Below are 20,230 nucleotides of genomic sequence, written 5' to 3' on the forward strand. Positions count from 1 at the left end.
CCTGGGGCCACACCTGTGGCTCATTGTCCTGCTCCTGAGGAGACTCAGTCCAGAGGGATGCCCAGAGGAGGCACCAGGGAGGGGAGGCCACGGAGAAGCAGGGAGGCTGGGCGCTTGGGCTGCAGGGAGAGGTGTAGAGGGAGGGTCACAGCAGTCTGGCTGCCTCCCCAGGCCCGGGCTTGCTCCAAGGTTAGTGCTGAAAGGCAAGGCAGTCCTTCCCCCAGCCCAGAATGAGGCCCACCTGGGGGAGGCCAGTCAGCTCCTGGGGCAGAGGGCTCTTGGGAGTGTGGCTCTGGCAGAGGAAGAAGAAGGGCCTTCACTTGTGTCCTCCCCTGGGAGGTGGTCGGCTGGTGCAGGACCTGCCTCTGTCCCCCTCAGGTGAATCCAAGTTCTTCAGGGTCTCTTCTGTCCCCCAAGACAATCTAGATTGCCAGGAAGTTCTTCTCGATGTCTAACCTTGGGGTGGTCTGGAGTTGCTCTCTAGCCTTGGCTTTGAGCTTCCTCCTGCCATACCCTTCACAGGCACGGTGGGAGCAGGATGAAGTCAGGGCTCTGCCTCTCTCCCAGATGGCCTTGCCAATCCCACCCTGGCACTGGGCAAATGAGGGGAAACATCCTGTGAGAGAGAACCGTCTTTTTCTTCATCTTAACATTTTTAATATTCTCCCCACCCCCTTCTAAGCAGGAAGTCTTTCTAGCAGTCTAGCCTCATCACAGGAACCCTGGGTCACAGAGAAAACTCCCTCCCTCCCTGACTCCAGTTGTGGGCAGACAGCCCAGGCCACCCATGCACCTTGTCCCTCAGGCCCTGGCTGCCCCCTGAGGCTCCACATTCAAACAGGCCCAGCGCAGACGCCAGTGTCCTGGCAGCGCCTAAATCACTAGTGCCGCTGTGATTAGGCTGCTAATCTCTGTTGGGTGGAGTGGGTGCCGGCTGCCAGGCTATGGGATCCTGCTGGCTGCTGGGACAGGGACACCTGTCTTCACTGAGGGCCACCCTGGCCATAAGCCTGCTTCCTCCCACTCCCCGGGCACCTCCTCCGGGATTCCCTCTGGATGGGCTCAGGCGCAGGGCTGAGAGCTGTGGAGGGTGAGCTGGGAGGTCACCTTTACCCTGTGACCTCAGGCCCCGTCCCCTTGGCCCCCACCCCTGCCTACAGTGTTGACAGAGCTTGACTGATGTCACTGTCCCTCCAGATTCCCCCCAAAGCCTTGGGAGACAGAATGATATCCTTTTACAAGTGAGGAAACTCGGCTTCCACCCTGGCTTCCTGATAGAATTGGATCCCAACCTCCCTCCGGTCGGTGACCATGTCTGTTCCCCTGACTCATGAATCCCCCAGGCCTGGGGCGACGTCTCCTCTTGCAGACTAGAATAGTCCTAAAGGAGCTGGGGGTTCCCTCAAGTCATCCTCCCCACTCAGATGCAGGGACTGTGGGGGCCACACTACACCTGGGGGAGGAGGTTGGGCTCCAAATCTCTCCACCTTCTCCCCCGAGGCCCTGGCATGCTCAGTGGGGGGTCAGACCAGCCCTCTGGCTCCCAGACCTGTGCAGCCTTGTTCCAGGCCCTTCTGCTCCCAGGGCTGGGTTCTCCGGACTCCCCCCAAGAATGAGCTCAGCCTCCTAATTGCCGCTGAAGATGGAGGATCACCCTACCCCGGGGCTGAGGCTCCAACACCACCTTTGTTTCTGAACAATGAACTGCTAAGAGGCCATCTTGCCCAGGCTGGGCCTGGGCACAGGAAGGGGCCTAGGGGAAGCATTTGGCATGTCCAGCCTGAGCCCCAGGCCCTGGGCGGCTGGTACAGAGGAAAATTATATGGCTGGGGTTTTGGCTTGGACTTCAAGGGCCAGGGGCCCAGCCTCCCTTCAGTTTGGCTATAAAGAGTGGCCCAGGGTCTCTGTCCAGACCAGACCCTGTGCCTGACCTGTGGATACCATGGCTGCCACCACCACCAGCATCCGCCAGTTCTCATCCTCTGGCTCTGTCAAGGGCCTGTGCGTGCCCGGCGGGGGTTTCTCCCGGATGTCCTCTGTCCGCGTCGGGGGTGCCTGTCGGGCCCCCAGCCTCCTGGGAGGCGGCAGCTGCGGCAACATGTCCGTCACCTCGTCCCGCTTCTCGTCGGGTTTCGGGGGTGGCTATGGCGGTGGCTACACCTGCAACCTGGGTGGGGGCTTTGGCTCCAGCTTTGGGGTGTCGGATGCCCTGCTGGGGGGCGGTGAGAAGGAGACCATGCAGAACCTCAACGACCGCCTGGCCTCCTACCTGGACAAGGTGCACACCTTGGAGGAGGCCAACGCCGACCTGGAGATGAAGATCCGTGAATGGTACAAGAAGCAGGGCCCCGGGCCTGCCCGAGACTACAGCCACTACTTCAAGACCATCGAGGACCTGCGCAGCAAGGTAGGAGCCTGCTCTCTGCCCTCTGTCCTCTGCCCTGCGTTCCTGCTTTGGACTCACCCCATCCAACTGCAGATCCTTGCAAACAAGGATCTAGACTCCCATCCCTCCCTCTCCCTCCCTCCCTTTCTCTGAACCCAGCCCTGGCCAGTCTGAGTCCTGCACCTGGAGGACACCTTGTGCTGTGAGGTCACTGGGCGCTCTCCAGGGGGACAGAGTAGAACACCTCCCTCCCTAGAGAGAGAGCACATTCGGGGTGGGTGATGGAGGAGAGATGGGGAAGTCTTCAGAACCTTGAAGGCAGAGATGGCGTTCCTGGTGTAGAGAACAGCTTGGCAAAGGCAGAGGACTGGGAAGGATTTGTGTGGCTTTTGGAACAGGAGGCTGGAGTGTCTTTGCTATCCCTTGCCCCTCTGAGGCTGCCCTCCTGCCTGCCATGCCTCCTTCAGGCAGCCCTTCTGGATGGATGTCACTTGCCTCTGTCCCCAGGTCTTCGAGTCTCTTTAACATTCTGAGGTTCAGTCTGTGTGCTTTAGGTGTGGGTCTTCCCTACTCTCTGTGATGGTCTCTTGAGTTCTCCGAGGGCAGGGACCATGTTTCTCCTGGCAGACTGAGGGGCCCCTGGGGTCAGAAGCTGCATTTTCCCACTCAGTCTGAAGCTAGTCTAATGGAGGAGACCCCCCCCAACCCCCGCCACCTTCCCCTGCACTCATACATGCCCTCATGCCCTCTAAGGACATGGCTGTCGCGGTCTGTAAACATGATCATTTTGGTCTTTGGTACTAACTTATTCTGAGAGTGTCCGCCAAGCTGTGGTCCTAGTGGGGGTTGAGGGGGCAGCAGGGCATGCTGGGCCTGGCTGGGCCTCGGCGTTGAGGCCTGCCCAGGCTGCTGGGTGGAGAGCCAGGCCTGAGGCTGCCCTGTGAGGGGCTCTGTCTGCTCCTGCCCGGGACCTCCACCAGGCAGGGAATTCCTGCCATTTCGCCTTGGAAGCGGAGGCACTGGCAGTGCCAGATCAGATACCAGTTTGGTTGGGGAGTTGGGGAACCCGGGGGAGCCCTGGTGAGTCAGTGCTCTGAGCTACGGGGTTAGCCAGCACCTCACCGTCAGCCCCCGGCGCACCCGGCACCAGACTCGGTCCCTCTGAAGTGTTCACAGCGGACCCTCCCTGTTCCAGCCGGCCTCCTGGGCACTGAGGTGGGTAGGAACTGAGCTCTGATAGATGTCGGCTATAGAGGGGCCCACTGAGGCCCGGAGAGGGGAACAAATTGGTCTTCAGGCTCAGCGGCTCCAGGGTCACTTCCCAGAACTCAGGGCCTCGAGTGAGGCCTGAGAGGGGAGCTGGTGTGACCCTCGATGCCAGGGATGGCCTGGCTGGGGATTGTCCCTCCCACACCCTCCGCCTTTGGGTCTTTTTGTCCCAGTCCAAGATCTACCCAGCTTAAGTGCCACCTGCAAGCTCTTCCCTCTGCACCCCCGGAGTTCTCCATCGGGGCTTTTCTTGCATGTGTCCAAGGATCCCAGTGACAGCAGCAGTGATGATATCCAGCCTCTGCTCCTCCTCATGCTCATTCAGCTGCCCAGCAGGCCTTGCAAAAACCAACCAAACCAAACAGCTTTGCTCTGGGTTAGAGGTGGGAGCTGTCATAACCTCATCAATCAGTGAATGAATCCATCATTTAATTAGACAATCGAACCCTGGGGGCTGACTCTGGGCCAGGCGCTGTGCCCAGTCCTTAGGATTCCAAAAGGAATGAGGCGGATATGGCCTTGTCTGGCTCCCCTGGAACTCAGATTCTAGGGGAGGAGGAAATAAATAAATAAGTAAGTCTTGGAAACCAGACTGCCACCTGGAGAGTGGGAGGGAGGGGGCCTGGGGCAGGGGTCCAGATGGGGCATGTGGGAGGGCTTCCTGGAGAGGGTGACAGTGATGGGGGAGGGGTGCATAAGCATCTTTGTCCTGGTGTCCCTGCTTACCTGTGCCTGGGCATGGTGTCCCCACTGCTCCGAGGCTCTTGGAATTCACATCAGGGTGCTCAGAGGAGGACACCACAGGGACCCTCATCACCCTCATTCTAGCGCATTCCCTAAAGGCTGCAAGAGGGGTGTGGCCAGGCCTCGGGGCTGCCTAGGGAGTATGCTCAGGGAACCCATCACCTCTTCCAGATCCTGGCAGCTACCATCGACAATGCCAGCTTGGTGCTCCAGATTGACAATGCCCGTCTGGCCGCTGATGACTTCCGCACTAAGTGAGTCTGGGCTCCCAGGCTGCGCCGGGGGCTGGTGGTGGGTTCCCAGCTCTGCACATCACGAGTGCCCTGTGTGTTGACTGGGGAGTCCTGGTGGCACCCTGTGGCTCAGACCTCTAACCCTTCCAGGTACGAGACGGAGCTGAACCTGCGCATGAGCGTGGAGGCCGACATCAACGGCCTGCGCAGGGTGCTGGATGAGCTGACCCTGGCCAGGGCTGACCTGGAGATGCAGATCGAGAGCCTGAAGGAGGAGCTGGCCTACCTCAAGAAGAACCACGAGGAGGTGAGGCCTGGTCACGGAACCCAGGAAAGGCCCTCCTGGGAGAGAGCAAGCAGGCCTGGGCTGCAGAATCTCCCCAGGTGGGGCCGTGAACTCAGTCCAGTTCCTAGCCCTGACCCTGACTCCCTAGCTTAGAGGGCCCTGGGGGAGGCCTGGAGGGGCCCATCCTCCAAAGACTCTTCCCTTGCTCCTTGAGGCTTGGCTCACTGCTTCGTGGCAGTTAACTCACTAATGAGTAAATCAGTCTAACACACAATGCTAATTATTATAATTAATTATAATAGTGATAGTCCTAACAACTAGAAGCCTTTGCCCAGCATATTACAGGTGATTCACAGCAATTAATGCAGCTGATATTGACAACATTGCTGGGAGAAAGATACTCTTTCCTTCTTTCTGCCAGTAAAGAAACTGAGGCTCAGAGAGGTTAAGGAATTTAGCCAAGTCTGCACAGGGACCTCACCCCAGGTCTGTCTGACCAGATCTACACTCAGGTCTGACTCCACCTCTCCGCCATCTCTCCTGCCTCCTTTTTCCAGAGAACTCTAGGTTTTAGGTACCCAAAGGCTTAGTCCAAGAATGGAGTGTTCTCTCAGGGACACAAGTGGTCTTCGATCCCCTTCTTGTGGCTGTAGGGGGTGCCTGATTCTCACACAGTAGGACATACAGAAAGTGTTTCCCTCGTGCAGTTGCTTCAGTGAGGCATGGCTCCTGCTGACACCAGCATAGGGCTGGTCCTGTTCCCGTGCTCTGGGGTGGTAGTGGGGACAGGGCAGACGTCAGTGTGGCCAATGAGATTGCCTTGGCCCTTCCTCTGCATGCTGGGAGTTGCTGTCTCTCTCCTGCCCCCCCACATGCTGGAGATGGGTGGAATCTCCCTTCAGCGTCTCAGTGTGTGTTGGGGACATTGTCGTATCCCTAGCTCTGTGCATTTGAGACTTGACATCCGCCTGGGGCCGTCAGGATGAGGAGCCGTTGGTCTGTCTGTCATCAGCGCATGCCTCTCTGAGGTCCTGGGGTCTCTCCTTAGGATGGCCTTGGGTGAGCTCCTGCTGTTTTCTCTGCCCAGGAAATGAATGCCCTTCGTGGCCAGGTGGGCGGGGACGTCAGCGTGGAGATGGACGCAGCCCCGGGCGTGGACCTGAGCCGCATCCTGAATGAGATGCGTGACCAGTATGAGAAGATGGCCGAGAAGAACCGCAAGGATGCCGAGGACTGGTTCTTCACCAAGGTGGGTGGCCGTGTGGGAGCAGGTGTGCTTCACGTGTGGGCACATGTGCCAGTGCTGTTGTGTGCTGGAGCCCTCGCAGATCCGCAGGCTGTCCCAGTTGGAAGGACCTTTGGAAACCAATTGGACCAGCCCTCATGCTTAAATGTGAACTGAGAGTCAGGAGAGGCTTCAGCTTGAGCCCTCCGTGGTGGCCTGGGGAACAGGTCCAGGTCTCCACAGCCCTGGCCAGGGCTCCTCCCACCACAGGTGTTGCAGGATGTGTTTTGGGATCCATAACTCACACCCGGGGTAAACACACACTGAGCATCTATAGGGTGCCAGGGACATTAACAGACATACAAAAAATAAAGCCTGATCCCTGTTTTTGAGGTCCTCCTGGTCAGTTGGGGATAACCGAGTGAATGTCTGTCCAGTTCCATGTAGGCATAGAGGGTCTCTGGGGACAGATGCCTTTGGGGCCCCAGAGAGGCCAGGAAGATGCTGGGGGGCGATCTGGGAGAGAGGGTAGGGGCCGCCCCATCCCCCTCTAACGTCTGCTCAAGCCCCTGCTGCCCACCTGCCTTCCAGACGGAGGAGCTGAACCGCGAGGTGGCCACCAACACCGAGGCCCTGCAGAGCAGCAGGACCGAGATCACAGAGCTCCGCCGCTCGGTGCAGAACCTGGAGATCGAGCTGCAGTCGCAGATCAGCATGGTAGGCCTGGGCCCTTCCCGCCCAGGGTGGCCCCACCGTGTAGACTCCTGCTCAGAGGGCCCGGGCTCCCTGCCCAGCCTTCACTGGCACTCCATGGCGTGGGTCTCTGCCCAGCTACAGCCCCACTGTGCTGGTTGCACCCACAGCCCCACCCGGGGGGGGGACCCCTGTGGGGTGCCCCGCCTCAGGAAAGGGTCCCAGCTCATGGTCACCGTGACCCCTGCCTCTCGGGCCACAGAAAGCATCCCTGGAGAACAGCCTGGCGGAGACGGAGGCGCGCTACGGGGCCCAGCTGGCCCAGCTGCAGGGGCTCATCAGCAGCATCGAGCAGCAGCTTTGCGAGCTGCGCTGCGACATGGAGCGCCAGAACCACGAGTACCAGGTGCTGCTGGACGTGAAGACGCGGCTGGAGCAGGAGATCGCCACCTACCGCCGCCTGCTGGAGGGCGAGGACTCCCAGTGAGTGGGGGTGCCCGACACCTGCTGGGGTGGGCTGGAGGCGACTCTGCCCAGGGAGTGAGACGGAGCACCCCACCGGGGCCTGACCATGAGGAGGCTCCAACTTCCAGAGGACAGCATCTGGAGTGGATTGTGTAGGCAGTTGGGAGCCATGGAGGGATTTGGAGCGCAGGAGGGCACGACCTTCTAGATCTTTTAGAACATTCACTTGGGCTGAAGAGGGAGAAATGGATCAGAGGGGTTAGGGTGGGCTGGAGAGATCAGTCAGGAGAGAGAGTCAGGCCAAAGGAGTCCTGCTGTGTGTGGGAGAAGGGGCAGGAGAGAGGCAGGGCTGGACACCCGGGCATGGCGCCCACGTGCCTCAGTCAGTGCTCAGTGAACGTCAAGTGAGCACGTGAGGAAGTGGGTAGTGATGGCCCTGAGTTTCTGGTCTGGTCGACTGTGTGGCTGGTGATGCTATCAGCCAAGACAAGCCTAGGAGCAGGGCAGGTGAGCCTCTGGTTTGGAGTTGGGAATGTTGATGGAGACCCTGCTGTGAAGGGCTGGCCACCTGGTGAGTCTCCACGCTGAGTCACATGTTCTAGCCCTTTGCTTCCTGACAGTGGTGGAGTCCATCTGTAGTCTAACCACAGTCTCTCCTGAGTCTATTTGCTGGGCCCTTCAGGATATGGAAAAACCACTTGCTCAGCAACTCCTTGTAAATTCTGGGTTAGTGGTCACAAAGTAGCCACAAAGTGCCTCGAGGCTGTCCCTTTTTCTTCCTCCTGCTGTGCACTGTGAGGCTTCATCCTCCCGCCTGTGCACTCTGCGCTCCCAGCTGTGAGTTCCCAGATTGTAGGGAACTCTCTCCCCTCCTCCTTGGCTTCCCTCGCTGCAGATCCTCCCCAGTATGCTCCCAGGGGCCCTCTGGCCAGCCAGCACCCTTGGGCTGACCCGTCCCCTTCTCCTTGCAGCCTGGCCTCTCAGTATTCCTCGTCCCTGGCCTCGCAGCCCTCCCGCGAAGGTAAGAGCTTGCCCCATCCTGCCCGCGGGAGGGGAGAGGCTGAGGATCTTTCTGTGTGGGAGACTGGGGGAGCCGCAGATGGGGTGGCTGGTGTGGGTAGGGTCTCCCGCCTGAGGCTCCTGTGCCCCGTCCTCCACCACCTGCAGCCACGGTGACAAGCCGCCAGGTGCGCACCATCGTGGAGGAAGTCCAGGATGGCAAGGTGGTCTCCTCCCGCGAGCAGGTCCACCGCTCCACTCACTGAAGCCCCTTTCAGCATATTGAAGGCCAAGGGGCAGCCATCGCCTCCAGCTCCCAGCACGCTGCTGCCAGGCCCCAAGCGCCTGCCTGGGCCCCACCCCATGAGCTGCTCAGCCTTTCTGTATCGGCTTCCTGCAGCCCCCCCAATCAGGGGCCTCCTGAGTTTGCCTCGTGACTGCAATTAAAGCTTTGCTGAAGTTCAGCCCTTCAACTTGTGATCTGGTCTGGTCATTGGCTTGGGCAGCGTGGGCTGAGGGATTTTGGGGGAGGAGAGTTCACTGAGCGTCTGGTATCGCTTGTCATCTGCCCACCTGTCCTGCCCACTCCATTCATGCCTGGGGCTCCTGGGAAGATGAGAGGGGAGGAGGCGGAAGTGTCGAGGGTGGAGGCCTGGGATGGCCCGCTAGGCCCGGGAAGTTTCCAAGAATCAGCCTCTGGGTCCCTGTGTTTTGTGGCTGGTCTCTGGGAGGGCCCCACAGACTTTCTGGGGAACACTGCAATTAAAGAATGCTCCTTGCATCAGGCCCGGGCGGGGGGGCGGGGTGGTTCAAGGGCAGAAGGACAGGGGCTGGGCAGGGGGCTTTCCAGAGGAGTGGTCCAGAGCACTACTGATGGATGAGAGGGGGTGGCAGCTGCCCAGCCTGCCCAGGAAACCAGACTGGCTCTGCCTGGCTCAGCTGGGGGTGTGTGGGGGGCGGGGTGGCCACTGTACATGTGAGCGTGGGGGGCGTCCTGTTTGCTTTGGTGGCTTGGCAGCGGCTGGGCTATTGGGGAAACGTTCTCAGCTGCTGTCTGGGGGCTGCCTGGGCCTGTCTGGGAGGTGGAACACATTGGCAGCCTGAAACACGACCACATTCCGCCCAGCGGGCCTGTCGGGACCCTGGGACCCAGGGCTGGGCTTGGGATGGTGGGCAGGGCAGGGTGGAGCTGTGGGGCAGGGCACATGGCCGCCCTGGGAAGTCACATCTTGGGGAGTCTGGAGAGGAAGGGCTCCAGGGAGGAGTCTTTTTTGGAGCCATGTCCGTTAGGTTTCTGTTTGGCTGTGGGATAAGGGCCCCTCATCCTTCCCTTAGGTCTCTTGGGGCACAGAAGGGGTCAGGAGGGTGGAAATGAACACACCACTCACAGATACCCTCTTACCACCCCACTCCTCCCACAGCCCCCATTTCCCCATCCTGTAGCTAAGCTCTGCTTTGCATACCTTAGCCCTGGACGTCACCTGTAGGGGGAAGGAAAGGGAAGATTTAGAAGAGAAGGCTGGGTTCCAATGACCCAGGGATGGGGTCAGGCCAGAAAACTGACCAGAAGGAGCCTTTGCCCCAGAAGTGCATCCCTAGGTGTCAGGGCGTCACAGAAGGGGAGTCCTTGGGAGAATGGGCATAGTGGCTTGGTGAAGGGTTAAGAGGAGCCCCGCCAGCCCAGGCTGGTGTGAGGTGGGCAGGGTGGACCTTGGCTCCCTTGCTAAGCCCTAGTTTCCTCAGCTGGGACCTGGACTAGTAACCTGAGGCTCAGGGGGTTCCTGTGTTGTTGGGGGCTGGGGGGTTCAAGTCCAGATTCTAAGGCAGGACGGGTGCTCCATCCTTTTTGTCTCCCTAGCACCCAGCCTTGGGACTGCCATGTGTGGCAAAGGAAAGCAACCTGGTGGGGGCGGGGGCCATGCCATTTCTCCATCGGACCCAGCGTCCAGGAAGCCTTTGCTGAGGTGGCAGCTGCTTGGGAGGGCCTGTGACGGTGACGTCCTGCCTTCTCCTCTTCTCCGTATTAGGTCATGGGAAAGCATAGCTGGAGGGCCAGCCTGATTCACAGGTGACGGACCTGAGACCAGAGACACACACATGCACATGCAGACGCCCAGCGCAGGGGTTTGGAGAAATGAGGCAAAGCCCTGATGTTGGGAGGGGAGGGGGGCCCACAGCCACCTGGGAGCTGGCAGGTAGCCAAGGGTGATGAAAGCCCAGGGGAATGGAAACAGAGCAGCGAGCCTGTTGTAATCGCTACGCCCACTTACCGGCCTATAAAGGAAGCGGCGAGCCCCAGCAGTAACACGCACCTTGGCGCCTCGCTACCTCCTGAGCCCTCTTGTTCTGTGCCCGCCACCCGCTGCCACCATGACGACCACCATCCGCCAGTTCACCTCCTCCAGCTCCATCAAGGGCTCCTCTGGCCTGGGGGGCGGCTCATCCCGCGCCTCCTGCCGACTGTCTGGCAGCCTGGGTGGCGGCTCCTGCAGGCTGGGGTCAGCTAGTGGCCTGGGCAGTGCCCTGGGGGGTGCCAACTACTCTAGCTGCTACAGCTTCGGCTCTGGCAGCAGCTATGGAGGCAGCTTTGGGGGTGTTGATGGGCTGCTGGCCGGAGGTGAGAAAGCCACCATGCAGAACCTCAATGACCGCCTGGCCTCCTACCTGGACAAGGTGCGGGCCCTGGAGGAGGCCAACACCGAGCTGGAGGTGAAGATCCGAGACTGGTACAAGAAGCAGGCCCCTGGGCCCGCCCCCGACTACAGCCATTACTACCACATCATCGAAGATCTGAAGAACAAGGTAGGGCCTGCTGACAGGAGGGGCCCCTGGGAGCATGACTTCTCCCATGTCCTATAGAGAAGGCCTGGAGTCTAGTCTGGGCTGCCACAGGGTTGCAGGAAATCTAGGGCCTGGCGTCCAGAGCCTGTCGTGGAGACCCTACGTGGCCCACATTGCCCTTTCCTGGGGCAGCATCCTGGGCCACAGAGAAGCAGGCCTTGTGAGGCTCCTTGGAGCATCGATCTTCCCCTCAGGCAGTGTCTTGTCTCCTCGTGTGGTTGCGGGATAGTTCTCGAGGATGCATGTGGAGGCCTGGTCCCAGGCGGGGCATCTGGACACATGGGCATCTCTCCTTTAGAGCAGAGGCCGGCAGGACCTGGAGTAGTGGGATGGGGGTCTGAGCCAGCTCCTGATGGTATCTGCTAGGAGGAGAGGCAGGAGGGCAGAGGTAGAGCTCAGCATAGGGGTGGTCTCTCATGTGCCTTGTTTAGGGATTTCTCTGTCCCTCAAGATTGGGGCTCTGCAAACCCCAGGGAGTGGGACTGAATGATGGAGCCCCAGGTTAGCACTTCCCAGGGGTTGTGATTTCTGATTTGAAATTACTGTTGGAGAGGGTTCCTCTAGCAATCTTTAGGGGGAGACCCTCAGGGGCACCATCTGGCTAGCTGTCAACAGGGGATTGGTCACACTCCCTCTTCACTTTCTGGAATTCTGGAAGAGCTGAGTGTCTGGGCTGAAGACATTCTCCCATTCTCCTCTGGAGCTGCCACCTTCCCAGCCGGCTACCTCCTCTGCTTTGAGGGCAAGCCCTGCAGGGGGGTTAGGGATAGATAGGGGTAGGGGAGGCAAGTTTTGGCTCATGAGAATCCCTCTTGCCCGCTTCTGCCAACAATGACGGCACAGTATATGGGAGAGGCTGGTGGGAAGATGGGGTTCCTGAAAAGGCAGCTGGTCCTGGCCCCCAGGCAGGGAGGCCTGCTCGGAATCTGGAGCTAAGCTGACCTGGTTGCTTTCCCAACTCCCCAGATCCTCACAGCCACTGTGGACAATGCCAACATCCTGCTGCAGATTGACAATGCCCGTCTGGCTGCTGATGACTTCCGTACCAAGTAAGTCCCTTTCAGGTGACTGGCCGGGGGAGAGCAGGGGGCACCCCGTCCTCACTCCAGGACTCCCCTGTTGCTTGTGGCTAGGTCGAAACTGGGGTGGGGCAGTCCTAGGGGCCAAGAGCCCTCCCCCTTAGTTCAGAAAGAGAAATGTGGCCAGGTCTGAGGGGTCACTGGGCTTAGGCAGGTGGTAGGAGAGGGAGAGGAGGAAGGAAGCAGAGAGGGGGAGAAGCAAGGGAGAGGGGTGGAGTGGGGTCCTGCTCTACGATGGTTTTAGGGGTCCAGGCTGGAATTTGTTTCCACTTCATAAGTCCTTAGAGCCCTGGCAGAATGAAGGCAGGGCCGGGGCCAGGGCCTTGTCCTGCAAGTCCAAGTCCACTGAAGTCCCTGGTTGCCATTGCAGGTTTGAGACAGAGCAGGCCCTGCGTCTGAGTGTGGAGGCCGACATCAACGGCCTGCGCAGGGTGCTGGACGAGCTGACCCTGGCCAGGGCTGACCTGGAGATGCAGATTGAGAATCTTAAGGAGGAGCTGGCCTACCTCAGGAAGAACCACGAGGAGGTGAGGTGGCAGGGGCAGCAGGTCAAAGAGGCTGAGGAGTGGGTGGCAGGGCCCTGGGGCTGGGCTGCTGTTGAGGCAATGGGAGAGAGCAGAGCAGGCTCACTGGGTTAGTCACTGCATAGGGCTGCCCCATCTACAGAGCCCTGATCCCAATGGTCCAGAAGGCAGCCTCCTCCATATACCACACTGCTTCTCTGCATCCAAAACCTCCCAGGAGTCACCAGGGCCTCCCTCACAATGACAGAAGATGAGTGGGGATGTGGAATCCTGCCTCAGTTTTTAAACCCACAAATCTGTACCTTGCAAATCCATTTGGAAGTTGGAAGAGGAAATTTTTAGGCTCACAGGCCTAAGAATTAGCTCTTTGGAGAGCTCTCAGTCTAATGAGGGAGGCAGGACCCATGGTGAGCAGAGGATCAGAAATCCTTAAGAGGGTCTAAGGAAAGCAGCTGGGTAGAGCAGAAGAGGGGTCGGTAGGAGTAGGGCGTGGAGAGACCCAGATGAAGGGTGTGGGGAACTTGGGAGTGGGGGGGCCGAGACAGGTTCAGATGTTCATGCCCACATCCCCCTTGTCCACAGGAAATGAACTCCCTGCGAGGCCAGGTGGGCGGTGAGATCAATGTGGAGATGGATGCAGCCCCTGGTGTGGACCTGAGCCGGATCCTGTCCGAGATGCGCGACCAGTATGAGAAGATGGCAGAGAAGAACCGCAAGGATGCTGAGGATTGGTTCTTTAGCAAGGTGGGGGGCTGCTGCAGGCCAGATGGGGGTGCAGGAGCATGAGCCCCAACAGTAGCCCACTGCCTAGCATCTTGGGGCTGCTCCATCCTCAGTGAGGGGCCTGGACTTAAGGGATCAGGGTCACCTAACACATCAACAGACCTGGAACTTAGCAAAAGCTGGGGCTTGGTGGACGGGTGGGGAGGAGGGGAGCCCCCAAGGAAAAAAGGCAGAGGGAGTTTCCATTGCTCTCTAAGAAGTCAGGAACTAGCACAGGCGCCAGGCTACATGTCCTGGCTGGCCCTCAAGTTTCCTGTTCTCTGCCTCCCACTTGTGGGGTTAACCATAAAGATTGAACACTTCAGAGTTCCTTCCTGGGCTTCAGGAAGTGAGAAGTGGGTGAGAAGGAGGAGAGAGGTTCAGGATAGGTCAGGAAGGTGGCCATGGCCCTGGGGAGGGGGATGTGCTGGGGAGTGAGAAGAGTCAAGGTGCTTGTCTGAGCCGGTGGCGGCCGGGGGCCATCTGATTTGGAGAAGGGACCCAGGCTTATGCTGCTCTGTCCCATGTCCTGTCTGCAGACAGAGGAGCTGAACCGCGAAGTAGCCACCAACAGCGAGCTGGTGCAGAGTGGCAAGAGCGAGATCTCCGAGCTCCGGCGCACCATGCAGGCCTTGGAGATCGAACTGCAGTCCCAGCTCAGCATGGTAGGAATGCTGCTGTGTGTCGGGGGGTGGACCCAGTGCTGGGGAGGGGGCACTGCCACCCTCACTGACCCCTGCTTCCCCCCATTTCCTATAGAAAGCATCCTTGGAAGGCAGCCTGGCAGAGACGGAGAACCGCTACTGCGTGCAGCTGTCCCAGATCCAGGGGCTGATTGGCAGCGTGGAGGAGCAGCTGGCACAGCTGCGCTGCGAGATGGAGCAGCAGAACCAGGAGTACAAGATCCTGCTGGACGTGAAGACGCGGCTGGAGCAGGAGATTGCCACCTACCGCCGCCTGCTGGAGGGCGAGGATGCCCAGTGAGTGGGGTCTAGGGCCAGGGCTGGGGGCCTCGGGGCGAGGCACCGACTCTCAGACCTCCATCTAATCTCCTCCCTGTCTGTGTTTCTTTGCAGCCTGACTCAGTACAAGCCAAAAGAACGTAAGGACCTTGATGGCTGGGGATGGGCCAGGGCAAGGGGCAGGAAACCCACCTGCACGTTGCTGGGACAGAGTCCCCAAGGAGCTCCTCATTGATGACTGGGGGTGGCTGAGTGGACCTGTTAGGACTCAGAATTGATGTTCAGGGAAAGGATCAAATAAGAGGCCCTGGCTGTTCTGAGGAGGGGGCCGGGCAGGGAACTGGTCCTTACCCTGTTAGCCTGGAGACATGGTCCCAGCTCTGGAGACTCTAACCCTGATGGGAGTATAGAGACAAGGTCTCAGATGTTTGCTCCTGAGGCCTGATAGGTGAGCAAAAGCAGTCCTGTCTCCTGGGGACTCTAGCCAGTGGGAGATAGAGACATTGTCCTTGTCCTCCAGATCCCAGTCTAATGCAAAGATGGATCCTAGTTTAATGGGGGGTAATGGGAACCTGGATTTTGTCTTGGAGACTCCAGTCTGATGGGGAAGCTGGGGGCATAATCCCTGTATCAGAGACTGCACAGAATTGGAGATAGAACCCCTTTCATGGGGCATCCGGTCTACATGGCCCTTCTCTTGCAGAAGGGTGCAGCGTGTCAGAATCAAATAACCCACTCAGGAAACATGAAGTCACCGTGAAGGGTGGGATGGGATGGAGGTGTTGGCAAGGACAGGAGGGACGTGATGTTGAGGAGACAGCACAAACATTCACAGCAGCTGGGAGAGGACCAGGGGAGGGGGCTGGCTGGCTGCCACTCAGGGGCATAGCTCTAAGTGTCGGTTCCTCCTGCAGCCGTGACCACCCGACAGGTGCGCACCATTGTGGAAGAGGTCCAGGATGGAAAGGTCATCTCCTCCCGCGAGCAGGTCCACCAGACCACCCGCTGAGGACTCAGCTCCTCCTGGACAGCCCCCCGCACGGCAGGGAGGTGGCTGTCCCCTCTGCCCCACAGCCTCTGGCCTCTCCAGCCTCAGTACCTTGCTTCAGTCCCTTTCTCATATTGTCCCGTCTGATACCAATAAAGCTTGTTGACCCAGATGTGAACTGTGTGCTTGCCTTGGCTATTGAAGTGGGCATAAGTGACAAAGGATGGACTGGGAGGGGACCGGGGGAGGGGAAGCAGTCCTCAGACACCCACCTTGTTGACATGCAGGTCAGGGGTCAGCTTGGACCAGGTAAAGAGTAAGTCTGGGGAGAGCTTGGGTTGCTTTTCTGCTTCCTGAGCCATCTTGCCCTGGTCATCTGGGAGGGTTGTCTGGGTCCAGCCAGACATGGAGTGGGGTCAGCGTATCAGGTTGGGCCTCAGTAGCCCCCCATAGCCTCCCGTGTAGTTCTGAGACCTCGGGCCGTGGGAAAGTGTCTTCCTCTCACTGGGCCTCATTTCTCATCCATAAATGGACAGAAGATCTCAGGTGCAGGACTGAATTCCAAGGATGACTCATCCAGTTCTTGCTCCTCCCCCAGAGGGGGCAGGAGGTGGGCGAGAACTGGGAGAGGCCCAGAGGTTGGGTAGGTGGAGGAGGCAGGCTGGGGTGAGGGCCCAGGTTCCCGTGGGAGTTTCAGGAAACCCCCAACAGGGGCTCCCGAGGCCCCTCCCCAGGAACAGGGCCTGGGAAGCCAGTGTACCTGGGATGGCTGTGGCCCCAGGCCGTGTAGGGGAAAGGGTGGGGCCTCTCTGGGGATGTCTCAGACGGTCAGCTAGCACCGGGTGGGCAAGTGGGGGACTCCAGGGTGGCTGTGCCCGGAGTCAGGGCCCTTCTCCCTGGCCACTGGCTCCCCTTGGCTTCCCACCTGGGGCAGGGGTGTTGTGAGGGAGGGTGGGAAACTGCATGGCAGGGAAGGGGAGGAGGGGCAGTCCTGTCCCCGCCACTCTTGCCACTCCTCGGACACCCTGAGCACCAGCCCTGTTTCATTCTGGGGCAGGTGTGGGAAATAATGAGGAAACACCTGTGTCTTCCTTCGAGTAAATCCGGAAGCCACTGGGTCGGGCCCTGCCTTTCCGGTTTTCTTTGAGGAGTGGAGGCAGGTGGAAGGGGTTAATGAGAGGAGGGTGTCCCCACCCCAGTTCATTGCAGGGCCTTGGGGAGGGGTTCGGCTTCTGCAGAATCAAATCAGGGTCCTGCAACATCTTCCAGTGCCTGGAGGTGGGGGTGAGAACTCGGGGGTGGGGGGCGGGGAAGGAGACAGGAGTTGCCAGAGCCCCATGAGGCCGGGCACGGTGGGGGCTTGGGACAAGCAGGGATGGGACAAGCAGGTGGGGGCAATGGCAAGAACCATGGCCACTGGGGTGTGGGTTCATCGGGTGGTGGCAGGTCATCTCTGGACCTTAGAAGCTGCCGTGTAAAACGAGGGTGAGAGGAGTCGCTAATGGCCTTCCAGTCTGGTACCCCAGGACCGGATAGAGCCCGGAAATGAGCCCATGGGGGCACCTGCAGGACTCAAAGCCAGGCAGACCCTTCTCCATCAAAGCTGGTGCCTCTCTGCTGTCTAGCAGCAAATATGACAATCGGGATCCGATGGGGGCAGGCAGGAGGCCCATTCCCCCACCCCCCACAGCACATCTGCCCACAACCAGAAGAACCAGCCTGGGACTGTGCATGGCTCATCTTGGAGGGTGAGCTCATTTATCTGAACCAGAGTCCCAGGAATTGGGGAGAGTCTTGGGAAAGGCACCCCATTGTATGGATGGGGACACTGAGGCTTCCAGGAGCAGTGACTCAGCCCTTCTCCTGGAGCCTGGCATGTCAAAGGTGGAGCAGGGCGGGAGAGGGGAGTGATCCCAGTCTGTGCTGGGAAGAGGTGCCCAGCCCCACTGGCTCTCAGACAGGGCTGTCCCTCTTCTGGAGACTCTAGGGATCCACTCTTCCTGAGGGGGTGGGTGAGGAGGGGCCAGAGTGTAGGGAGGACTGGTGACGGCTCTGGTTGTACCTGTCTGGGGGGTCTAAGTCCCTCCCCACAGATTGAGGGGGCGGGTGACAGAGAGCGAGTGCCAAGCCAGCAGAGACAGTGGCTGTCATGTTGAGGGGGGTTTCCAAGGGATGGTGTGGGGAGATTTGGTGTTTTTTCTGGGCACCCCAAACAAGCTCAGGCTTCTGGGTTTATGCAATTGACCCTGGATTGGGGACCTATGTGTTGGGACGACATGGAGAGGGCTCATCCTTCACCCACACCAGCTTGCAACCCCGCCCCCATCACCCTGGCCACAGCTGTGGTCTGTGATTGCCCCTGGAGTAGCCGCACCCACTCTCCTATGACGACACACACCTGATTCCCAGGCCACGCCCAGGCCTGCTGAAGCCAGCCCTGGGACTCTTCCTCCACCATGCTGCTGCCCTGGCAGGGGCTGACCTGACATATGGCCTGGGGAAGAAGGATGTGGTTGGTGGGCAGCTTTGCCCACAACATTGCCTGGCTCTGCGCCTGGCTCCACACTGAGTGGGAGGGAGAGGACACAGGCCTTGGCTCAGAGGGACAGTGTCTGCTCTGAGAGGCCCTAGCTTAGGGGTGGCAAGCAGGGCACAGTGGCTGGCCTGTGGGTCTCTTGGGGAGCTGAGGGGAGCAGAGAAGCCAGAGTCAGGGCTGTCCTGCCCCAGGCACAAAGGAGGCTGCATCTGAGCTTGATAGAACATCGGGCTCCCTTGAAGGCCCCTTGTTTATGACCAGTGTGAGGGGATGTGACTGCTCTCCCCCAGATGGTGGGCATCAAACGTGCAGGAGGAGAAAGGACCCACTGAAGTCCTCCTGACTTGGGAACCAGGCACGGATCCAGGGTCTGGACTCAGACATTTGTTCGCCATTAGGGACCCTGCCTGCTCTTTCCCTTGTACCCATCATGACCCGACCACAGAGTACCGGCACTGTCTTTACCACCTTCTCTCACCTGCTAGATTGTGTATTCTGAAGGCTGCTTTGTCTTGCTCTTTGAATCTGAGGGCCTGGCACATGGTGGGTACTTATAGACACCTTTTGAATAAATGTGGTGGTGGCCACGGTCCTCCAGGGGCTTTGTTTATGTCCCTCCTTCTCCTCTCATGTGCCTGTAGGATCCCACTGTTATTCCCATTTCCCAGAGAAGGAAACCAAGGCTCAGAGAGGCTAAAGGGCTTGCCAATCTCCGCCCTGCTGGCTTCAACTCCAGGCTGGTCTGTCCTGCTCCAGTGGGGCTCTGAAGCCCACGGCTCTGGCTTGCCCTCCCCAGGGGCTGGGAGTGTGCAGCCCCCCACCCCCTTCTCTCCACCTCCTAGCACCCTGGGCTACCTTCTGCCTCCCCAGCATGGGAATCTCCTGGGGAGCTTGTAAAACAGTCCCAGGACCAGGCTTGTCCTGGGCAATGCTAATAGAGGGTTTGGAGCAGGGGCTGGAGTCTGCGTGGGGATTCTGATGATCACGGCAAGCTGAGGCGGGGCATTGGCCAATGATGTCTCCCGGATAACTCCAAGAGTGACATGACCTCATCCTGAGAGGGGTGGGGCTAAGGATGGAGGGAAAAGCAGGGCGGGGGTGGTGCCTAGATTTGGTACTGAGAGGGGCTGAGAGGTCCTGTTCTTGATGAGCTTGGGGCAGGTGTGCAACCTTGACATGGAGGAATTGTCCCAACTCCTTGTCTGCCAACTGGTACCTCCCAAGCCCAGTTGCAGCCTCTCCAGGAGAGGACCCTTCAGAGGGTTCAGAAGAGGAGGGCAGCTCCCTCCTGTACAGCTGAGGCTTGGGGTGACCCTCCTGAGCTGCTGCTTCCTGCAATAGGGCGTGACCGAGGACCGAGCACCCAGGGTTCCCTGCAGGGAGTGCTGTATTTCTGGCTGCAGTTTTCTCTCCAGGGTCAAGTGACAAATTCTTCTAAGGTTGGAATCTATGCCATCATCTCCCCCACCCCAGCCTCTGAGTGCTGGGTACACAGTGGGCATGTGATCTGTGGTGTTGGCTGAGTGGTTTGATGGGGCAGTGAGCACACCCCAAGACCTTCAGTGGTGGGGTACAAACACACACACTGGGGGCAGAGAATGAAGAGATCCCTGAGACCCCAGGCTGAGAGCCGGTGTGGACCTTGGCTGGGCAGTTGGAGCTGGATCCCAGCCTCTGCTTCTCCACTTGCGTGGTGTTCAACCCCGGGCCAGTCTTTCACTCTCTCTCTGGTTGGGGCTTGGTGGCCTTTGAGGCCATTACTAGCCCTGAGGGTGAAGTCTGTGGTTGAACTCCAGGCCTGGACACTGGGGTTTTGGTCCCTGATTCTGAAGTCTCTTTACTCATATTTTGTGCTAGGGTTAGGCACTATCAGGTTCTTTTTCCCAGGTCCAGCCCCCAAAGTGCCGGCATCAGCTCTGTTCATACCTCTGAGCTGATGGCCCATGAGCCTGAATGAGATGTGGCAATAACCCTGTGTCTCAGCTCTGGTCATGCTGAGACAGAATTTCCTGTCCCAGCACAGTTCAGGCACAGGCAGGCCTCTCTGGACTTCTCTCACCCCAACCGAGACACCACAGAACAAGGACAGTGGCCAGCATCTCGGGTCACCCCACAGCACCCAAGGGGGCCTCTATGTTTTGGCCCAGATCCCCAATCCTCCCTCCAGCTTTCAGTGCCAGGGCAGGCTCTCAGGCCAAGGTCATGACCACTGTGGGCAGAGCTCATGCCAGGCACTGC

At 59.2% G+C, this 20,230-nt stretch overlaps 2 protein-coding genes across 10 annotated transcripts in view; both read left to right on the top strand.

Moving 5' to 3' along the window:
* Positions 1-8,773, top strand: part of LOC107150590 (keratin, type I cytoskeletal 42) — a 32,334-nt gene extending 23,561 nt beyond the window's left edge. For 4 of the 8 annotated variants that reach the window (XM_048791554.1, XM_015495727.2, XM_048791549.1 and 1 more), the window contains 8 exons: positions 2,279-2,407; positions 4,571-4,653; positions 4,783-4,939; positions 6,006-6,167; positions 6,735-6,860; positions 7,099-7,319; positions 8,273-8,322; positions 8,469-8,773. In XM_048791554.1, coding sequence (XP_048647511.1) covers positions 2,279-2,407; positions 4,571-4,653; positions 4,783-4,939; positions 6,006-6,167; positions 6,735-6,860; positions 7,099-7,319; positions 8,273-8,322; positions 8,469-8,566 — 1,026 coding nt within the window. In that variant the 3' untranslated portion in view covers positions 8,567-8,773. Of the gene's footprint in view, positions 1-15; positions 2,408-4,570; positions 4,654-4,782; positions 4,940-6,005; positions 6,168-6,734; positions 6,861-7,098; positions 7,320-8,272; positions 8,323-8,468 lie in introns of those variants that run through there. The other 4 variants (XM_015495728.2, XM_048791564.1, XM_048791534.1 and 1 more) reach the window with 3 other exon arrangements.
* A 1,826-nt stretch (positions 8,774-10,599) lies between these two features.
* LOC107150591 (keratin, type I cytoskeletal 17) lies at positions 10,600-15,628 on the top strand. Of its 2 annotated transcripts, XM_048791586.1 has the most exons (9): positions 10,876-10,950; positions 10,992-11,102; positions 12,108-12,190; positions 12,591-12,747; positions 13,327-13,488; positions 14,046-14,171; positions 14,266-14,486; positions 14,583-14,608; positions 15,383-15,628. In XM_048791586.1, the coding sequence occupies exons 1-9, from the start codon at positions 10,876-10,878 to the stop codon at positions 15,475-15,477; spliced, it is 1,056 nt and encodes a 351-aa protein (XP_048647543.1). In that variant the 3' UTR covers positions 15,478-15,628. The 2 variants fall into 2 exon arrangements, with proteins under 2 accessions (XP_015351215.1, XP_048647543.1); XM_015495729.2 differs by having other exon boundaries at positions 10,600-11,102.
* Positions 15,629-20,230: the final 4,602 nt, after the last annotated feature.

This window comes from Marmota marmota, unplaced genomic scaffold (assembly GCF_001458135.2).
Source record: "Marmota marmota marmota unplaced genomic scaffold, marMar, whole genome shotgun sequence".
NCBI classification, from domain to species: Eukaryota; Metazoa; Chordata; class Mammalia; order Rodentia; family Sciuridae; genus Marmota; species Marmota marmota.